The 18923-nt window shown below is 42.9% G+C and overlaps 3 protein-coding genes across 3 annotated transcripts; 1 reads left to right on the forward strand and 2 right to left on the reverse strand.

Moving 5' to 3' along the window:
* Window positions 1-138: 138 nt before the first annotated feature.
* LOC136435865 (uncharacterized) lies at window positions 139-2528 on the forward strand. The gene is made up of 2 exons (XM_066429577.1): window positions 139-196; window positions 915-2528. The coding sequence occupies exons 1-2, from the start codon at window positions 139-141 to the stop codon at window positions 2318-2320; spliced, it is 1464 nt and encodes a 487-aa protein (XP_066285674.1). The 3' UTR covers window positions 2321-2528.
* A 945-nt stretch (window positions 2529-3473) lies between these two features.
* Window positions 3474-6952, reverse strand: LOC136434259 (uncharacterized). Its single transcript, XM_066426988.1, has 7 exons — window positions 6909-6952; window positions 6372-6521; window positions 5595-5867; window positions 4956-5059; window positions 4351-4452; window positions 3904-3997; window positions 3474-3667 (listed from the first exon to the last, which is right to left on the reverse strand). Exons 2-7 carry the CDS (start codon window positions 6508-6510, stop codon window positions 3561-3563), a joined length of 819 nt encoding a protein of 272 aa, XP_066283085.1. The 5' UTR covers window positions 6511-6521; window positions 6909-6952; the 3' UTR covers window positions 3474-3560.
* Window positions 6953-15162: 8210 nt separating this feature from the next.
* Window positions 15163-17949, reverse strand: LOC136435228 (uncharacterized). The gene is made up of 7 exons (XM_066428533.1): window positions 17869-17949; window positions 17605-17734; window positions 16948-17208; window positions 16298-16392; window positions 16063-16155; window positions 15778-15871; window positions 15163-15384 (listed from the first exon to the last, which is right to left on the reverse strand). Exons 2-7 carry the CDS (start codon window positions 17732-17734, stop codon window positions 15278-15280), a joined length of 780 nt encoding a protein of 259 aa, XP_066284630.1. The 5' UTR covers window positions 17869-17949; the 3' UTR covers window positions 15163-15277.
* Between the last annotated feature and the right edge of the window lie 974 nt (window positions 17950-18923).

The raw sequence follows: 18923 nt of genomic DNA on the forward strand, positions 1-18923 counted from the left end.
GATTGACGCACGGCATAGGTGACAGCTGGTGCGTCTAGTCTTTGACTGTTATGAAAGAATCAAGAGTATTTTGCCTTATCTTTAGGGACTAAACACTGGACACCATTCAGGAAGGTCAGGGACGCGTACACCCCTAAAATGTCAAAGTCGAGCCGCGAGAAAACCGTGACATTACGAGAGGTCATGGAGACAAAAGGTACGAGTCAAGACCATTGCTGTTTTTGTTAAAGACGTGCGTCATATTGGCGCGTTTTTACGACTGTCAATCGATAGAGGGATAATGTACCGGCTGCCTCACACTACAAATAGTGAAGGTCTTCATATTTTGCTTTTGAATTACTAGCGAATAACTGATGGCAAGATTCGTCGAGGGAGAGCACGTCTATTCAGCCCCACACAACTATGTCTGCCATGTCTGTTAGCAGACGACATTTGGTGATCCTGTTCGCCGCAGCCATGGGTGGGATGTACTTTGTCACGCTGCTGTACATCTTTCCTAAAGACGAGGAGACTAGTCCATTGCCTCGAAGGTACGTAGTTTTAACAGCTCATAGACTAATATTCGTTTTCAGCTATAAACTGCTACAATAGTTTATTCCTTGCCTTGCGCGTAGACTAAAACGTAGCCGAAGGACCCCTTTCCCACTAGAAAGCGAACGCTGAGCGACCGTACAGCGACCATAGTTGTATTTTTGTGACTCTTGATTTCATTATAGGAATATAATGCAATATGCAAAAATTGATTTAGAAGACAACTAAGCACACCAGACGTAAAACAATTTGTTCTTTGTGTATGAAATTCGTTGAATGATCTGTCAAATTTGGTTGGTCAGCCGTTATGACTTAGAGATAGTCCAAATGTTTGAAATGGGATGTGAGAGGCCTTTCGGCATTTCGGTCTTCCAACTTTTGAGGGCTTGTTGTTCACAGGGAAGGACAAAGTAGTCACCTTTCTGTAGTCAGGAAGGTCTACCTACAGGAAGACACTCCCGGACAGCCCTCACTCACTTCGGTGAAGAGACCAGACGAACGCGCGGGAAGCGCTGCACAGCCTTCCCCTCCACTCAAGGTGTTCGTGTACGACCTGCCTCGGGAATTCAACCTTGACCTTGTCGACTGCATCCAGGTGAAGAATAGATGTTACCAACTGCAGGATTACGGGACGGGGCTAGAGTTTGCCCGGTATGGGAACGTGTCGTTCAGGAGCACGCACATGTTTTCACTTGAGATTATCCTCCACAACAAACTTTTGTCCAGTACCTACCGCACCCTAGATCCAGAGGAGGCCGACATGTTCTACATTCCCTACTACCCCGCACTTGCTTCAGCCTGTGAGCCGATCAACACTATCGACAACCCCTTACTAGACAGAGAACTGTGGCAGTTCCTTACGGTAAACTATCCTTACTTTGAGCAAGGAAAACCACATATGATGGCACTAGGTAGGATAGAAAGGGAGCATGCTGACGTCACAGGTGGGATCCTAAAAACTCGGGAGTCTCGCTCGGTAACGTTCGTCGGCATCGAGCATGAGTCGGACCCGAAGACTTTGAGATTCATTGGACGAAGCGGGTTAACAATGGTGGTGGCGCCCTATCCTGCCTTTGGACATTTTCTTTCCAACAACAACTTTGGAGGAGAATCAAAGCTCGAGGGAACTTTGGACATGCCGCGGGACGTGTTTGTATTGTTTGCAGGGAGCAGGCGAATGTCGCACGACATACGGCAGATTCTCAGTCGACAGCTTCGTTCAACATCAAAGAAATATGACGCATCTTCTTCAGCTGACAAGCGACACGTGTGGTTCATCACACAGGAATGTAGAGACAGGAGCTGGCAGGCAGATCTGGTCGAGTGGATGCACCATTCTGTGTTCTGTCCCCAGCCCCCTGGAGATTCCCCAACCAGAAAGTCCTTTTACGACGCCGTTCAGTGCGGGTGTATCCCTGTCATATTCAAGTTAGACTACGAACCCATGTATCCGTTCGACGACGTTCTAGACTATCCCAAGTTTACGGTTAAAATCACAGACGAGGACTTCTTTCGAGGGAAACGGTCTATCGTTGACATTCTGCAAGGCATTCCAGAAGCGGAGATTGCTGCAATGCAGGAGGAACTCCGACAGGTGACGCCCTTACTACAGTACTCGTACCCGCCGTTACCAGAGACAAAAGACGCGTTTGACATGATTATGAAAGAAGTAGGACGGACCAAGGTCCTTGGACGGACTAGGGGAGGCAGAAGTAAAGTTATGCGCCGTTATGGGAGTAAAGTAAGGAAAGTTGTGGGCAGGGGAGCGGGAGGCTGGATTGTGGAGTAATCAAAAAGCTCACAGTGGAAATGTTCGTACTTTTCAGTTAGTAGAGGTACGTTTACAGCATTATTTGCTACAACAAGTTGTTACGTCACAGAGTAAACCACGAGATCGATGAAATAAGTTACTAATGTGATTACCGTGTTCCCCGCGGCTGGCCCGAGGGTCGAACATATGGTTTATGGCGTTTTAAGCTGTGCCAATAAAGTGTATGAAGGAGCACTTCTTGTTGAGTCCATGACACTGCGATTTCTTTGTTGTTAAGAATATATACCACAAGTTATGTTCCTTTAGTCATACCGGGTTTACACAAGAGTGCATGTGTCCCATTCCGGTGGTTATTCTATCAAACAGCTGTCATCCGCGCTTATTTCTCACAAGATTACCAGCCCTGCGGTCTCGTAAACAGGCATTTGGGAGAAGGTATTGTTCCTCTTTGCCGACAGCTGGCATGTACCGTCTTTTAAAAATATGGTATTTACGGCATTTCTCTTGGCAACCGCAAATTCTAATTTCCCATTAAACGACAGAATAAAGTTTGCATTGTTTTCAATACAAAAATTATGTGCTTAACGTACGCTAGGTAAGGTGCGGCTGTTTTCATGGCAAATAGGGGTAGTGATACTTTTGTTTACTTGGATGAATGATGATAAGGGTGTATCGACATTCTTGATAGCACCTGTACAGTTACGGAATCCCGCCCCAAAAGTAATGGTGCGTCACAGTTTTAAAAAGTTCAAGAAGCCACCGATAACAAATACACGAAATGGCCATAAAATGTTACTTACGATGAACATTATCGTGTCATAGGTTGACTCGTAGTTTGGACGTTATTACATAGAGCATTATTGTTGCTCCACACTTTACTTTACCTTCAAATCATCCCAATATCCCATCGCCCTTCATATTGTATCTGTCCCTTGATACATCGATGAAGGTCAGACATCCAGGTATTAATTATAAGATACGCAAGGTAACAGTTACTCAAGCAACTGGATACATGTAGGGGTGACAGAAAAGGAAAACAAACATTATGTTTGCAGGACCTTGGTTATGGTATTAGATATTTGTCCATTTGCTTGAGTAACTGTTACCTTGCGTCTCTTGTATCTATGAAATCTAGCACACCGCTTCAATACATACACCTTTCTTCACAAAATAGACAGAAGCCTTTTTTGCCATCAGTGATGCTTTATTAAGTCATAAGCTGTTGGCTCAGCTATAGCTACTCTCTGCGACAGGTGGTTTAGGCGGAGATACCGGCACCGAAGTTCTCCTGGAAGTGGTTGGTGACAGAGTTGATGATGGTGTTGGCGTCATCGACGTAGGGCTGCACAACGGCGCCCAGCTGGTCTGTAGGGGCGGTAGGGAAAGGATCACGTATTTACTTTTTGCAACAATGCAAAACAATGCCCTATTGAAATGTATCGGTTCCTCAACATCCTTCAGTTTTTGGGTTAGGTTTCTCCAACAAGTTTCATTTGTTACTTTCATGACCAGCTGATTCAGAGCATCCAACAATATAATCGACAGAATCTTTTACTTTGTCTACGTGATGTAGAGGGTGCACAGGAAGTGACGTCACTTACCGGTGACCTGGTTGAAGGTGGTGCCGACATTGTTGGCGAAGTTGGTGGCGTGGCCGACAACGGCGCTACCGAGGGCGGTGGCTCCGTCAACGAGCTGAAAGAAAACATAATTGTCGTTATTGAGTGATTGATTGATTGATTGATGGATTGATCCTAAAGCTAGGCCCTATAGTTGAAGTCACCATTAAGTTGAACTTACACACTTCACCAGCTAGGTTTGTTTTATCATTCATCATGCCCTGAAATACAGCAAGTCAACAACTATAATTATGTTTTGGAATGATACCAATGATCAAACACACATGTATCTATCAATCAGTACACAAGTTTGTGATAAATTAGAATTTTTCTGAACCAATTAGATTCCACCTCACGTCACATAACACAGCGTATTTCATGTTTGTTTGTTATCTGGTTGTGAATTGGCGGTTGATACTTAGTACTTACGTTCGTGAAGGCCTGGTCAGCGGCGTCCAGGACAGGCTGCACCAGGTCACCCAGGGCGCTCACAACCTGGTCCAGGATGCGGGCGCTCTTCACAACCTTCAGCTGAAAAATAATGAACACATATTTTCAGTATTCGTCATAAACATAAAATATAAAACACGATATGTGCAGCAAGTGAGAGATTGGTCGGACTTGTGGTCGACGCTTGTGCATATGATTCTATCTAAGTATCCATAAACAATTTCTTTACATCTTATATTGACGTATGTATAACGTCATCCATTCATAAATCGATACAAAGTTAGATAGACACAAATGCAAGTTAAGTATGTATTACATCGATTGTATATAGCTAGATACTACTCTCCAAGCAGATCGAGGTTCTTCGGCTCTGGCTTGTTGTTCACGTCTTTTTAGGCGTTTTTGTCGGGCTTTCTACTTTTACAAAATAGAAAGCCTGAAAAAAAAAACGCCCCAAAAGACGTCAACAACAAGCCGGAGTCGAACCTCTGCTTGGAGAATAGCTAGATAGAAAGTTGACAAGGGGAAGACAAATATAGAGAGGGGCACACAGATACAGCATCAGAGCGAAAGATGGTCTGTACCTTCTTAGCGATGACGATGGACATCTTCTTCATGGTGCTCTTGCTGTCCATCCCCAGGTGCATCCTGCTCTTCAGGTTCTGGTTCTTGATCTTACGGTAAGCCACTACGAGGAAACAATTCAGCAACGTTATGTTCTATCTTATGTATTTAGGTTGCAACACTGCAGACAACAATAAGCAGGTAGGGAATTGCTGGTATCGTGGAACAGTTTTTTCTATTGAGCCGTGGTATGGTAGCAGTGTCATCAGTCTTACTGATTCGTTACTCTGAGAACACATCATTTGCTGGGCAAGTTTACACCATTGCAACGTCCTTCAACTTCCTAGGACTCTACGAAATAGATCACTCCCGTTGTTAAGCCCCTATCTCACTGGACCCGCGGCACGTTGGCGACCTCGCTGTGATCGCAGGTCCGATTTGACAAAGCGCTCAACGAATTTCATCAATAGAAAACGAATCCTTTTACGCTCCGTGTGTTTAGTTGTCTTTTTGGTCGTACTTTCTTGCATGATATTCTCGTTATAAAGTCAGTAATACCAATCCGGTTTAGAACACAGCGACGCCGCCAACGTACCGCGGGTTCTGTGATAAAGAGTTTATTTGTGCCACTACATGTATATCAAACATGATGAACTCACGTTTCCTTGTGGTCATCTCGGTTTCGGGCTCGGGAGTGAAGAGGGAGGTGAGGGAGCTGGTGAGGCTGGTCTGGACGTTGTTGATGGCGTTGGTGGCGTGCTCCAACATGGACATGATGCCGTCGTGGAGGATCTGTCCGATCTCGGTCTGCAGTCCGATCTGACGCTTGCCGGAGACCAGGTCGGTCAGCCATGTTCCTGCGTTCTGGATGGCCTCTCCTACCAGCTGCTGGGCGGCCTGGCCGATGATGGGCACGTAGGTGTCGACAAGGCCTAGAGTAAGATAGATAAGAAATCTTTATCGACACTACAAAAGTACAGCAACCTTTGGTCTAAGCTCTTCTACAACTACATGTATACACACACACACACACACACACACACACACACACACACACACAAACAAATTAGTGAACACAAATGTATTAATCTAAGTATATGAATGAATCAACATATTGAGTTTAATGTATCATTTACACTACTGATTCTAAGCTTTGAATATTCTTTGATGTTACTCACGATGTGCCATACAGTTGCGCATATATTCTCAAAGGTATTTACCTAGAAAGCACATAACTCTGTAAAGAAAAATGTGATGGCTTTTAACGCTACAAGCACACTATGAGCTTGCAACCACAAAATGGCAGCAGTCTTTCCAGACTTTAACGTCCTTTAGTATCACAGTAAGACGTTTCTACTGCGTCTCGCACGACAACGTCTTTCTTCTACTAGATAGGAAGACCCAACATCGGTCAAAAGGAAACTGTTGGTGCTTACTCTGTCCGACGGTCTGTGCGTGGTCCAGGATGGAGGAGGCGGCCTCGGTGATGGCGCCGGAGATCGTGTCCAGGATGCGGGGCTCAGCGGAGCTTGCGCCCGACAGGGCCAGCAGGACGAATACGGCAAGGAACTTCATTGCAGATTCTTCTGGACAGCATAACAATTAGAACAGCATAAAAAATATCAAACCAGTAAGCACAAAAATGATCAGTTATTCACACAGCCTATCCAGCATCTATATGGACGATACTTGAAGGTATGACTACGCAATGTACATGTTAAGATGCTTCAGTTCACTATCGCTTAGAAAAAATACAGCATTTGAAAGACCAAAAACTTTTCGCGTGTACCGATACGTTAAACATGGAGTTGTAACAGACTACCCTGTACAAGTGGCCACTACAAAATTACATGTGTATTACAGAGTAGCTATATTTATAGGAGAATCATAATGCTCGACATCTTCGTTCAATGCACCGCTGTCTCGTTAGTTATACGGACAAGATCCAAACTCTCCCATAGGAGTGCACTCACCTGTTCTGGATGCAGTAACACCGATGTCTGTCAGTCTTGTTCTTGTGATGAGTGAGGCTGGTTGTCCGAAGAGTCCAGGTATATATCCATGGATGTACAAACAACAGGTGTCTTGTCCCTTCCGACATTCCCATCCGCAGGTCCGGAGAACAATATTTATTGTTTACGTCCGTTATCACATTTCTGACCATTCTTAATGCACGGTGATGCACGGTAAACTCATTTTCTACTAATGTTATTGACAGTTCCTCTGGCGTCATGCGGGTGCGCTTGATTAGGAATAAATGCTTACTAAAGGAATGGTTAGAATGATGTTTGCATCTCTCATTTTAAGTCTTAGAGGGAAAAATAGCATTTTTGCTTGGATCTTATGATTAGCCGAAACGTTAAGTATGAGTACTTTTCTAAATCATTTTCCTTTATATAGGAAGCATAGATTCAATCAAACTCTGAACTTCCAAGAAATGTCTCTCACGTATATACCTGATATATGACGTCAAGGAAATAAGACATGTTCTTACTTACATGTACAAGAATGGTACCGACGTAATAGAAAGATTATCAATTCCACACTTACGATGCACTAATGATGTTGTTGTTACCCTAAGGTTAAAAAACGAAATGTTGAGCATTGCACGTATTTTTGCTATAAAAATCATTCAATGAGTAGAATATTTCTAGTATCCAAAATACTACTCTTGCCACTAAGCGATACAAACATGCTTTTAATTTTTTTTCAATTCTAGAAATGAATGGGATGACGTCATCACCACCAGTAGTTATTTCCTCCACTTACTGAGGACACACAAGATACTGTTTGCTTTCGGAAACGACTATGATAATTTCATAAACAGGTTTTAAGTACACAAACATACGCCTCCCACGAATAGATAGTTGCCATTGTGACCTTAGTGCCTTGATACACGTAGGAACCTGCCATTAAAAAGCCTGAAAATCCTGGCGGTTTTAGGGTGATCACCAAGAATGTATCCTACATCTGTATGACGGGACAATAGTGTATCTTTGAGGGACTTCACAGTTCTTGGACCTACTTACATTTGATATATTTCATCCTATATATAAATTCAATTACATTCTAGCTGCGTTCGCTTCTTCACTAACTGTGTAAAAATAGGTAAATATATAAAATAATGTTTAGATATTAGAAGTAGTAGTATAAGTGATACGTTAAACTCGAAATTTTGATTTATTCATATACTGGTATGTAGGGTAATCCCTTTACATCCACTTATTTGTATGTATAGCTGCACGACCTTACGAAAGTCGCTGTACTTTTGATGTGTCAATAAAGATTGATGTCAAACGCATATAATCACGAGGTGTGTTACGTTCCTGTGTTGATTTACCGTTTGATAAAGAGCTGTATCAAAACGGAATAAACATGGTTCATCCAGATAAGTAGGAATGTGTTCAGTCAGGAACAAATTAAGCACAAAAGGAGATGTCATCATTGCTTTACCCTCTAAAGCTATAATCACCATCCTAATCAGTACCCGGTATCACTCTCCAAGCAGAGGAGTGGGTCCGGCTGTCTTTTGACGTGTTAAGGCGTTTTTGTCGGGCTTTCTACTTTGTCAGATGCTTTTTTGTCTCACTGTGTGGGTTGGTGATGTAGATAAAGTGGAAAGCCCTACAAAATCGCCTAAATTCACGTCAAAAACCAGCCGGACCCAGTCCTTTGCTTGGAGAGTACCCGGTATGGCAATGCTGGGATCTGCCACCGTTATATGAACATGCCCATACATACGTCAGATCTGTCTGGTTCTCTCTTTCAATATTCTCTCAGCGTTTGTGATTTTCTAACTTGACAATCTTTACATTGAAATATCAGATGGTGGAACATTTCGAACGAAACAAAATAAGTATCTTGTCTCAGACTTTTATTTCTTTTCACTTTAATAGTACAAGGTGTCCCGAAAGTAAATGTCCCGATTCAGGACAGAGTTTCGTACGAGTGAAAATCCACCAGGCTTTTCGTGAATTTACTTCAAAGTTCTCGTATTTTCTAATATTGTCTTAACTCCCTCTACCTTATACTAGTGTTTGCTGGCCGGCAGCATCCATGTGTACTGTATTGGGATGACATCCCTAGAGTGGTATAGATACCGTCAACAGCTACTGCCAGAACTATGGAACCGACGACTGAAGGAAGGTTAGACATCTAGGTTATAAGATACACAATACAAAAGTTACTCAAGCACCTGGATAAGTTTGTAAACGGTCACTGGCAGTTAAGAAACTTACCCAATTGCTTGAGTAAATTTAGTATTTTGTGTGAAATCGATTTTTAACTCAAACGTCATACCAACTGTAACCACTCGTGATGTCGTCATGAGATGAGTCGAAAAAAAGACAAGTATGTCTACTATACGGCCAACTGACCGACTGACCGTCTTTTGGTGGGCAATGTACGGGCTTTTTCATGTAGGTGTCAAAGCAGCATTATAATAAACGTCTTAGCTATATTTAAGTACCTGAAGACATGAAGTGACAGTTACATCTCTACAAGGATGACCTGACCTATATTTGCTTGTTCAACTGATTTGGCCGATTGAGTAACGCATGCTATCCCCTGTGCCTGTGCTGAGAATGTACTTGAGCTGATATGTAACACATCACAATTTACGTGGCCTCCATCGTTCGTTATTTTTTTTATTTTTTTATTAAACAACATAAACAACAGATACAGACAGGATGGCAACGAACTCAAGTTAACAAAACTTTTATTACGTGCCATCATACAAAACAGGAATATCTTAAACAGTAATATACTTATCTACACAATAACAACAGAACAATGAAAGCGTTCAATACATGTGTTGCAATATGATTCGTTTCCTAAGCGCAAACCTCCCTTCCCCCCGACTAAATATAACTAATAGGATGGGATGTACCAATTTCCATGTGAGAACCGCTTCGTAAGTATGATATATTCTTGAGTTAAACTCATTATGTTACAGTTTGAACTGTGGGAGCAAAGAGATGATCCGTAGATTAACAGGTGTTTAATAGCATCGTCCGAGAGTGACTTGATGTCGAAAATGTGTCCTATAATTTTGGAAAGTTGGTCAAGTAAAAGTAAACGCTGGTTAATATGTAATGGGCAGTGAAGTAGGAAATGAGAGATTGATTCGCATTGACACCCGCAGTAACATGCCGGGCTATCAACTAGCCCACGACTGAAGAGACTGCCATTCAAGCCGTGGGTGCCAATGCGAAATCGTGCCAAGAGTGAACAAGCATATCGGGGACCATAACTGAAATGACTAGGTTTGGAAGGTCGTACACATTTAAATAGGTACATCCGAAACTTAGAGTAGCTGTAACTTCGTATTCCAACATCCAGTTTGTTCCAATGAGTTAATGAGTATGGAACAAAGGACTTAACAAAACGGTTTGTTGAGCCTGTCAGCGATCTTAGATTCATTTTGTTACGAAGATCATACAAACATGTTGATGAAATGACTGCAGGGAGTAAATCAGACAGATAGCTACGAGTAACACCATGAATAATTTTGTAAAACAGTAATAGTCGATGAATGTGCCTCCTATCCGATAATGTCTCCCAACCGAGTTCTTTACAAGTTAAGGAGTACGATGAACCTTTGACAGCACCTGCAACAATAAGGGAACAATGATACTGGATTCTTTCTAAAAGTTGAGATTCTTCGTATGTGCAGCTCTGCCAAACGACATCACCGTACTCTAAGCAGGGGCGAATAAACGATTTGTATAATATATCCAGAACATTACGAGGTAGTTTAAATTTCAATCCTTTAAATGTGGCCAAAGTTTTGGAAATTTTGTTCAACATGTAGTTGGTATGAGATTTCCAGGACATATCGGAGCTTAATGTAGCTCCGATATGTTTGTGGGAGGATACAGACTGGATAACACAATCGTTTAAGAGAAGAGGTGGGTGTACTAAATTTGCTCTTTTGGTTGAAAAGATCATTTCTACTGTTTTGGTTGGATTAAGTTCCATTAACCACTGAACAGCCCATGTGTGAATTTTTTCTAAATCAGCATTTAAACAGGAAGCGGAGTGAATCGGATTATCAACAACATGAAGAAGAGAGCTGTCATCAGCAAAAAGAAATGGCTGGGAGACAAGATTATCAACAATATCATTAATGTAAACAAGAAAGAATAAGGGACCTAATACAGACCCTTGTGGAACTCCAGCACTAACTAAACACCAGGAAGAACATGTACCGTCTATTACAACCCTTTGAGATCTGTCACTGAGATATGAATAAATCCAGTTTATAAGAGGCCCTTCGATCCCATTACAATTTAATTTGAAAATAAGGCCATTATGCCACACCTTATCGAACGCCCGAGAAAAATCAAGAAATACAGCTCGGACTTCTTTTCCGGTATCCAGGGCTTTTAAAATAGTATGACAAAAATACGCTAATTGACAAACAGTAGAATCGCCTCTTATAAAACCGGATTGAAGCCTATACAAAAGATTATTTTGCATCAGGTGGTTGTAAAGGTGCTTATAGACTATTTTTTCTAGGACCTTCGACAGGGTTGGAAGTAGGGACACGGGACGATAGTTGCTCTTATCACTAGCATCGCCCTTTTTGAAAATAGGTACAACATTAGCATATTTCCAGATTTTAGGAAAATGACCATGACACAATGATAGATTAAATACGTAACTAATTTTGTCAGCTATAAACGGAACAACTATTTTTAGGAAACGGTTGTCTATGTTGTCATATCCGTGTGACTTATAAGTATCTAGTTCTTTGACATAAAGTTGAACTTCTTCTGGTGTGGTGGTAACATGAAGTAAACGACTACTTGTCAGGTAGTGAAATTCAGGCAGCGATGCATTAGATTCATCTATGGAGGATTGAGAGACAAAGTATTCATTAAAAAGTGAAGCCTTCGCCATCGAGTCAACAATAAACGTGCTGCCTTCGTTCAAAGGGGGAATAGAAGTAATTGTTTTAGGTTTGTAAAAGTGTTTTACTACATGCCACCACTTCTTGCCAGATAAAGAAGGATCCTTTAAAGAGTCAGACAGACGACAAAAATACTTGGACTTGCTGGATGAGATGGCATTCGAAAGCTTATTGCGGATTTTACGGTATGCTGCCCAACTAACCTGAGAGTTTGATAGCTTAGCCAACTTATGAAGTTTATTACGGGATCGCATAAGCTTCCGGATTTCTTTTGTTATCCAGGGTTTATCTTTTGGTCTAATTAATATGCTTTTGCTGGGGATACAAACATTTTTTGCCTCAATAATAAGTTGACATAGTTTTGACGCAGCTTCGTCTACAGATGGAAGGAGAAAAATGTCATTCCATTCCGAGCAGGAACAAAATTCAGACAGTTTATCGTAATCAATGCGAGAATAATCCCATACAGTCCGTGCATAAGGTTTGGGTACATACATCGAAAAGGCCATGGAACAAATGGTGGGACAATGGTGACATCGTGAAAGAGGGGCTTGGACTGACACCGAGTCGACATAGTTTGAGGCATCGGTGAGTATAAGATCAATAAGGGAAGCGTGACGCGAAAGGTCACAGGTGGGCTCATTAACAATTTGTGAAAGATTCAGGAGCTGAGTAATTTGGTATAGCTCGGAGCCAATGGGAGAAGTCGTGTCCAGGTGCCACCATTGATGGTGTTTTGCATTAAAGTCACCGACAACTATAATGGCATCGGGACGCGACATTCTCGCCATCTGGACAGAATCAGAAAATGAAGACAGAAAATCAGCTGCAGTAGTTGCATCCTGACCGGGCGGCCGGTAGTACACAGAAAGTAGAATGTTAAAAGATTTGATTTTCAGCTGAACCCAAATTGCTTCAAACGATTGGGGCTCAAGATCTGTGCGCCGTTTGAAAGCAATAGAAGACGAAACGTAAACCAGAACACCTCCGCCGTGCCTGTTTCGATCTCGACGGATCGGGGGCTGAAAATTCGGGACAGTAAGGTTTTCTGAGGTAACAACGTCACTTAGCCACGTCTCAGAAATTGCAATAATGTCCAGTTTGAATTGTTTAGACAACAAAGAAAGCTCATCCAGCTTCGTCCCTACAGTTATACTATTAACGTTGGCGTGTAAGATATTCAGGTATTTGGATGTAGTACTTGAACAGGTGGGTCCCGGATTAGGGTGAACATCATTTGATAAAACAATCAACAACAACAGTAACCACGTGTAAAGTGTAAACAAACTTGTACAGCAGTAGATCATAGCCGTGAAAACTGGGCCTTTGTTCAATACAAATTCATACCGTGTATAACTAATCCTCCCTGTTACTGCCCGGTTTTTGAGAAGCATCAATTGACAGAAGGCGGAGGTCTCAAGGGCAGCAAACTTGTCACGAAGACACGGGGAAGGGGGAAGGATATGCGCTTGACTAATCCCCGATTACATACATACATATCAAAATACAAAATGATGCTTTCAAGTGACTTACGACGGAATACAAACAAACGAATACAGACGATGGGATACATAATTACGACTTTATAGGTCATAGTAAATAGCAAAACACGGTAAGTTCTCAAGAAAACGTCTCTCTCGGCCTATACAGTCCTCCTTTTTCGTCCGTTCTAAATACAAATAAACAGAACAAAAATTTCAAGGGACTCAGAGAGAGAAATGAAACAGACGATCAAGATATTCTGGATGAAAAGTCCAGACGCCCAGACGTGCCGGCTTAAATAATACAAGTTATATTTACTGTCCCTGATGAGAAGACTTGAAGTAATCCTCAGGTGATGTGAAGGTCTTTCCTGCTACGCAGAGGGTCATGGTTGCTCCTTGGAGTCGGAACCTGGGTCTGGCGCCCTTGGCCTTGGCATGTTTGAAGGCTTCGCGGAGCTGTTGTTTCTGCCTCTGGATCGCCACAGGAAGGTGCTCGCTAACTCCGATCCCTGACTTTGACTGGAGACGGTAGGCATGGCGCAAGACGTTGTCCCGCTCAAGCATTGAAACAAATTTTACAATGATAGGATTACCGTTCATCCGCGGCATGCGGTGCACGTTGACGAAAGAGAAATTCCTGGCATTCACGACCCCCAGTTTATTGACAAGAAAGTCGTAGGCTTCTTCGACCACATCTTCTTCTGTCTTGGACGGGATCCCCCAGAGAAGAAGGTTCTGTTTCTTAGAGTAGATCTCGTTGTGAAGAAGTTTATCTTCAAGCTCGTTGATGCGTTTGTGGAGATTCTCCGATTCTTTCTTCGCGTCCACTTTGACCCCTTCGATTTCTTGGTGTGCAAACATCACGCTGTCTTTGACACTTGACACTTCGAGCCGCAAGGTCTTGATATCTTCGCTCATGTTTGAGACTGATTCTGTAAGTTTCACGAAGCTTGCAGAGGTTTGGCTTGCCAGAGCAGTTAGCTGGCTTGCAATACTGGACAGTGACACAGCAGCCATCTTGGTACTAGTCACCCCCTCCTCTCTGAAGGATTCGTCAGAAGTCGAGCTGCGGGGGTCCTGTTTTCGCTTCCTCTTAGCCCTCCCGTGTACAGGCATCCAAAGCTAAGATGTTGGGCACAAGCTGGGAGTCTCAAATGTAGAAAATCAGGGGATATGAATGAAAGAACCGGCACGGACGGGGAGCTGGGTTATAGACGTATCAGCTCTGCCGCCATCTTGAAAACCATTTGAAAATCGTTCGTTATTGACCATGGTAAAATCCTAATTGATATCAGCCCTACAGCATCGGCTATGGATAAATACATGTACATGTAGTCCTATTCGAAAATTAGTCTCAACTGACTCAGCTATTGCATAGTATTTATCTGCGGATCCGTTTTTCCTTCTGCGCTGTACATCATTCCAGCTTTTCCTGTTTTAGCTGCCTGGACAGCATGGATCTCCAACTGCACTTGCAAGGTAGCCCCAGTGACGCGTACTATTGATATTGAAATATTAATACATCACATGCACATTGCGCGTTTGGAAATCATGATATCATCAGTCAGAAAATTCACAATTTTTTACAAATAGATATCTGTGCATATTTATGCTGACCTTCTATGTAAAACCTCTAACACTGTATGAACCAACACCTCCATAAAAGTTTAATAGTTTCTCCGCCCAGAAAAAAAACCGTTTCTATGTCTAAAAACGAGCCTTCCAACACGGGCAATTTATGTTCTCCATAGTCTCGTGTGATTGATGCAGTCAGAAGTTATATCCGATGTAGATTAGGAGGAAGACCAAAGAACAACACGACCCAATGGCTTTAATATTCTGACAAATATTTTATTGTGCGTACTTGACAAAATAAAGGACGGCACGACACAGTGGAACAGACATTGTCAGCCAGTGTGTCCCTGGTATGAGGTATATGTGTAACTTAAGCAGAGGTATCGGCGCCGAGGGTCTCCTGGAACTGGTTGGTGACGGAGCCGGCAATGGCCTGGGCGTCATCAACGTAGGGCTGGACAACGGCTCCGAGCTGGCCTGTAGGGGGAGAGGTGTATGTAACATTTTAATCTCATATCGTGCAGCTGCACTGTGGAATCAGGTTAAATAGGGCTCATCTTATGGTTTCATTTTCGTAGTCTTTCCCCGACCAAAATCTACTAATAACTATATCTGAATGTGTTACGTAGAGGCCAACCTGTCCAACCAACTGTGGTACGATTACCGAACTGTTAGTTCACTTTCAGCTGCCTAAGTAACTGTACAAATGCTCAGGTCTTTGTGAGTGACAGTGTGAGTATTACATTTTACAACATCTATGTTCCTGAATGGTTTAGCGGTGCATGAGTGTAACACTTTAAAATACCTTAAATAAAAAATAATACATTCTGTTTTCTGAGTTTCATACGTTTACAGCCGCTAAGTACGTACCGGCGGTCTGCTGGAGAGTGTTGTTGATGTTGTCGACAAAGTTGGTCGCGTGGTCAACAATCTGTTGTCCTGCAGCGGTGGCGGCGTCAACAAGCTGTCAACAGACGAAGGAGAAACACAAACAAGGTTAGGTGAATGTTTATATCATATACGTTGGGAGATAGTAGTACAGTATTGACCCATTGTGTGACCACTGTCCCCTACATTTTCCTTATAAGATCTAATGGTAGTCTTATAGATAGAAGTACAGTGTGTTATGCTGCAGCTGCAGTATTTTTGCGTTACCTGGTTGAAGGACTGTGTGGCAGCATCCACAACAGGCTGGAAGAGCTGGCCGGCGGCGGCGCTGAGGTCGTCAAAGAAGCCACGCCTCTTGGCCTGGAGTTACGGAAGGGGGCGAAATGTGAACGCTTTGTGTCAACGTCAACAACGTTCTCGATACTTTCCTTACAAATCCTGCACAACGTCCACAAAAGTATCAAGATTAATTTCTTTTCATCTGGAGACAGAAGAGACTCACCATTTTGCTGAGAGACTTGGTCAGCTGCACCATCATCTGCTGAGCGCGCTTCTTCATCACCCCCTTGCTCTTCTTGTTGATCATCTTCATATCAACTGAAAAAAATATGGAGGATGATTTTATGTTGGAACAAAGGTTAAAAACGCACAGTGATGCAGGATAGTCATGGATTATGAAGGACACTCAATGCAATATAACTATTTCTTATGCAAGTGAGAACAGATTTCATAGAGAGATTTGATGGCGAGACCAGGGACTGACAATAAATCATGACTTTCCATCAGTATTTCATTCACCAAAGAAAAGTATATATTCGAGATTTGTCACCGTGTTATAAAGAGACGTGATTGAACTCCTCTATTGGTTAATGGTAGAACCCTCGTTTCCGATATCTAAAGTTGACGAGGTTGAAAGAGACGTTGGTAAGAGCTGTTGTGTTAGATAACAGTATATCTGTTCTGGACTGAACAGAGTTTGCATCTTTTTGTATTCACAAAACATAAAACACACAAAAGGGACAAGAGAAAGTAGCGACGTACTAAAGTTAACTTTATCCTCGCCGCCACTTGTAAAGCTAAAAAATTAGATCTCCAACAAGGCAATCAAAGATACGGATGATAAGAATACAAAAACAAGAACGGTGTTCTCACCCAGCATCTTCTCGGAGCTGTCGAACATGTTGGCGACGCTGTCCTGGAGGTTCTGGCTGATCTCCTGCACGGCGCCGATCACGACCTGCTCCAGCCACTGGATGCCGCTCTGCAGCACGTCCACCAGGCCGCCGACCATGTCGAACCTGCTCCCGGAGCCGGTGATCAGGCCGGTCAGCGACTCTCCTGCGTTTTGTATGGCTTCTCCCACCAACTGTTGGGCAGCCTGGCCGAGCACGGGCACGTAGGTGTCGATGAGGTCTGGATTGAATGAAAAGTGACGTGTAAGGATGATTTTTCGAAATTTCAAACAATGAGCCAGAGTAGGCGTCGCGTAGGAGTGTGTTTGGGCCAAAACCGAGAGGTCCTTTGTCCGAATCCCCTCACATGCCACTGATTTTGTGCCCTTGCCACTGATGCTTTGCAATTTACACGACTTTCCTCACTCCATCCAGATGTAAAAATGGGTACCTTACTAAGGTCTGGAAGCTAAAAAGCGGTGGAAGGAGAGGGGTGGACTCCGCCTTCAAATACCGTGCCCTAGACACGGTGGATTACAACCCACTGCCACTACTTGCTCAAAAAGGCAATCGGACTACCTCTACATTTTGTCAGGTGATAACTGAAAACACTAACCACACAACTATGAGTACTAACTTTGGGCGGTTTGCTGGGCGTGGTCCACGATCGGATTCACGAGCTGGTCCTGCACTCCGTCCCACAGGTCGCTCCAGAAGTCGGCGCGGGCGCACGCCACCAGGGCGAAGAAAATAATGAACTTCTTCATCTAGAATGTAAAAACAAATTCCTGTATTTTACAGTTCTGCATATGTTAGTGTTAACGTTGAATAGAATGTTACAAAAAAAAAAAACTTGATTAATAAACTGAGTGCTATAAAACAAAATCGTTGGACAGCTTACTTTGAATAAATGTCTTGAGTCGGTACGCGGTGCTCACGACAGTACAGTCTGCAGGTATGTGACACACACCCGCCCATCTCCCGTATTTATGTCTGTCCTGTGAGACACAACAGGTGACAATCAGGAAACGCATCTTCCTCAGGGGGAGGTAAATAATGTTTGTTTTTACACTGAGGTAAATTGGAGAGTTTATTTGCTAGATTTCGTCAAGATCGGCGCTAGATTTCGTCCCTCATGTTATCATTGGAGACATCAAAGTGCGTCATAGTTTTACTTCCCTTGATTAATTTGCAACGATGACGTAACATTCCTGTACATATTGTGTCACACACTAACATAACCCTGCTACTTGTATAGTATAAAGCTGATGGACTTATAAATGGTTTGTCCTTTGTTGCACTACCACAGCAACGGTCATACTGCAACGTTTTGCTGCATCGTTTGTTGCAGCCTGGTGTCACCATCACTGGGCAGAAATGCACGTGATAGATCGGATAGGGCACCCTGCGTCAGTGACCTTAGACCACGCCTATATGACATCACCGACAATTTTCAGCAATGATGATAAGGGCGTTTCCGTCTCTATGGACCAACTCGTCGACTTTAGGACTGAACTTTGTCACTGCCACTGTGAATTAAGTAAAGGGAAGACTTTAACCCTGATAACTAACTGTGAATTGTATTCGGAGTTATCTACGTTCATTTATGCTTGATCCATCTGTTGAGGCGTCATTGAGACAACAGGAAATTATCCTACCGGCTATTGGTTCCGCCGGATCACTGATGGCCTCGCGCCCTCGCCTCTGTGTGCCTGTAGGATGTGCGCTGAGATTAACGTGCAGTTATCGAGCAGGAATGTTCCGGCGGAACAAACAAGCATTCCTCATTTTTTACTCCACTGCCCTAACTACAGTTATCAACGCTCATGCCTCCTTGACAGACTTGTAAACTTGAAAATAGCTTTGTTAGATATTGATACTTTATCTGATAATGCTTTCGTACACCTTTTGCTTAATGGATCTTCTTTGTTACCATCAAATATCAATGTGCAAACT

The sequence above is a fragment of the Branchiostoma lanceolatum genome, chromosome 5, assembly GCF_035083965.1.
Source record: "Branchiostoma lanceolatum isolate klBraLanc5 chromosome 5, klBraLanc5.hap2, whole genome shotgun sequence".
Classification (NCBI taxonomy): Eukaryota; Metazoa; Chordata; class Leptocardii; order Amphioxiformes; family Branchiostomatidae; genus Branchiostoma; species Branchiostoma lanceolatum.

Coding starts and splice junctions, on each gene's coding strand:
- LOC136434259 (XM_066426988.1), bottom strand. CDS start 6,510: ATGAAGTTCCTTGCCGTATTCGTCCTGCTGGCCCTGTCGGGCGCAAGC. Junction 5,060..5,594: donor CGAGATGACCACAAGGAAAC/GTGAGTTCATCA, acceptor GTTTCCTCGTAG/TGGCTTACCGTAAGATCAAG. Junction 4,453..4,955: donor CCATCGTCATCGCTAAGAAG/GTACAGACCATC, acceptor ATTATTTTTCAG/CTGAAGGTTGTGAAGAGCGC.
- LOC136435865 (XM_066429577.1), top strand. CDS start 139: ATGTCAAAGTCGAGCCGCGAGAAAACCGTGACATTACGAGAGGTCATG. Junction 197..914: donor AGAGGTCATGGAGACAAAAG/GTACGAGTCAAG, acceptor CCAACTTTTGAG/GGCTTGTTGTTCACAGGGAA.
- LOC136435228 (XM_066428533.1), bottom strand. CDS start 17,734: ATGAAGAAGTTCATTATTTTCTTCGCCCTGGTGGCGTGCGCCCGCGCC. Junction 16,393..16,947: donor CAGCTCCGAGAAGATGCTGG/GTGAGAACACCG, acceptor TATTTTTTTCAG/TTGATATGAAGATGATCAAC. Junction 15,872..16,062: donor CCACACAGTCCTTCAACCAG/GTAACGCAAAAA, acceptor GTCTGTTGACAG/CTTGTTGACGCCGCCACCGC.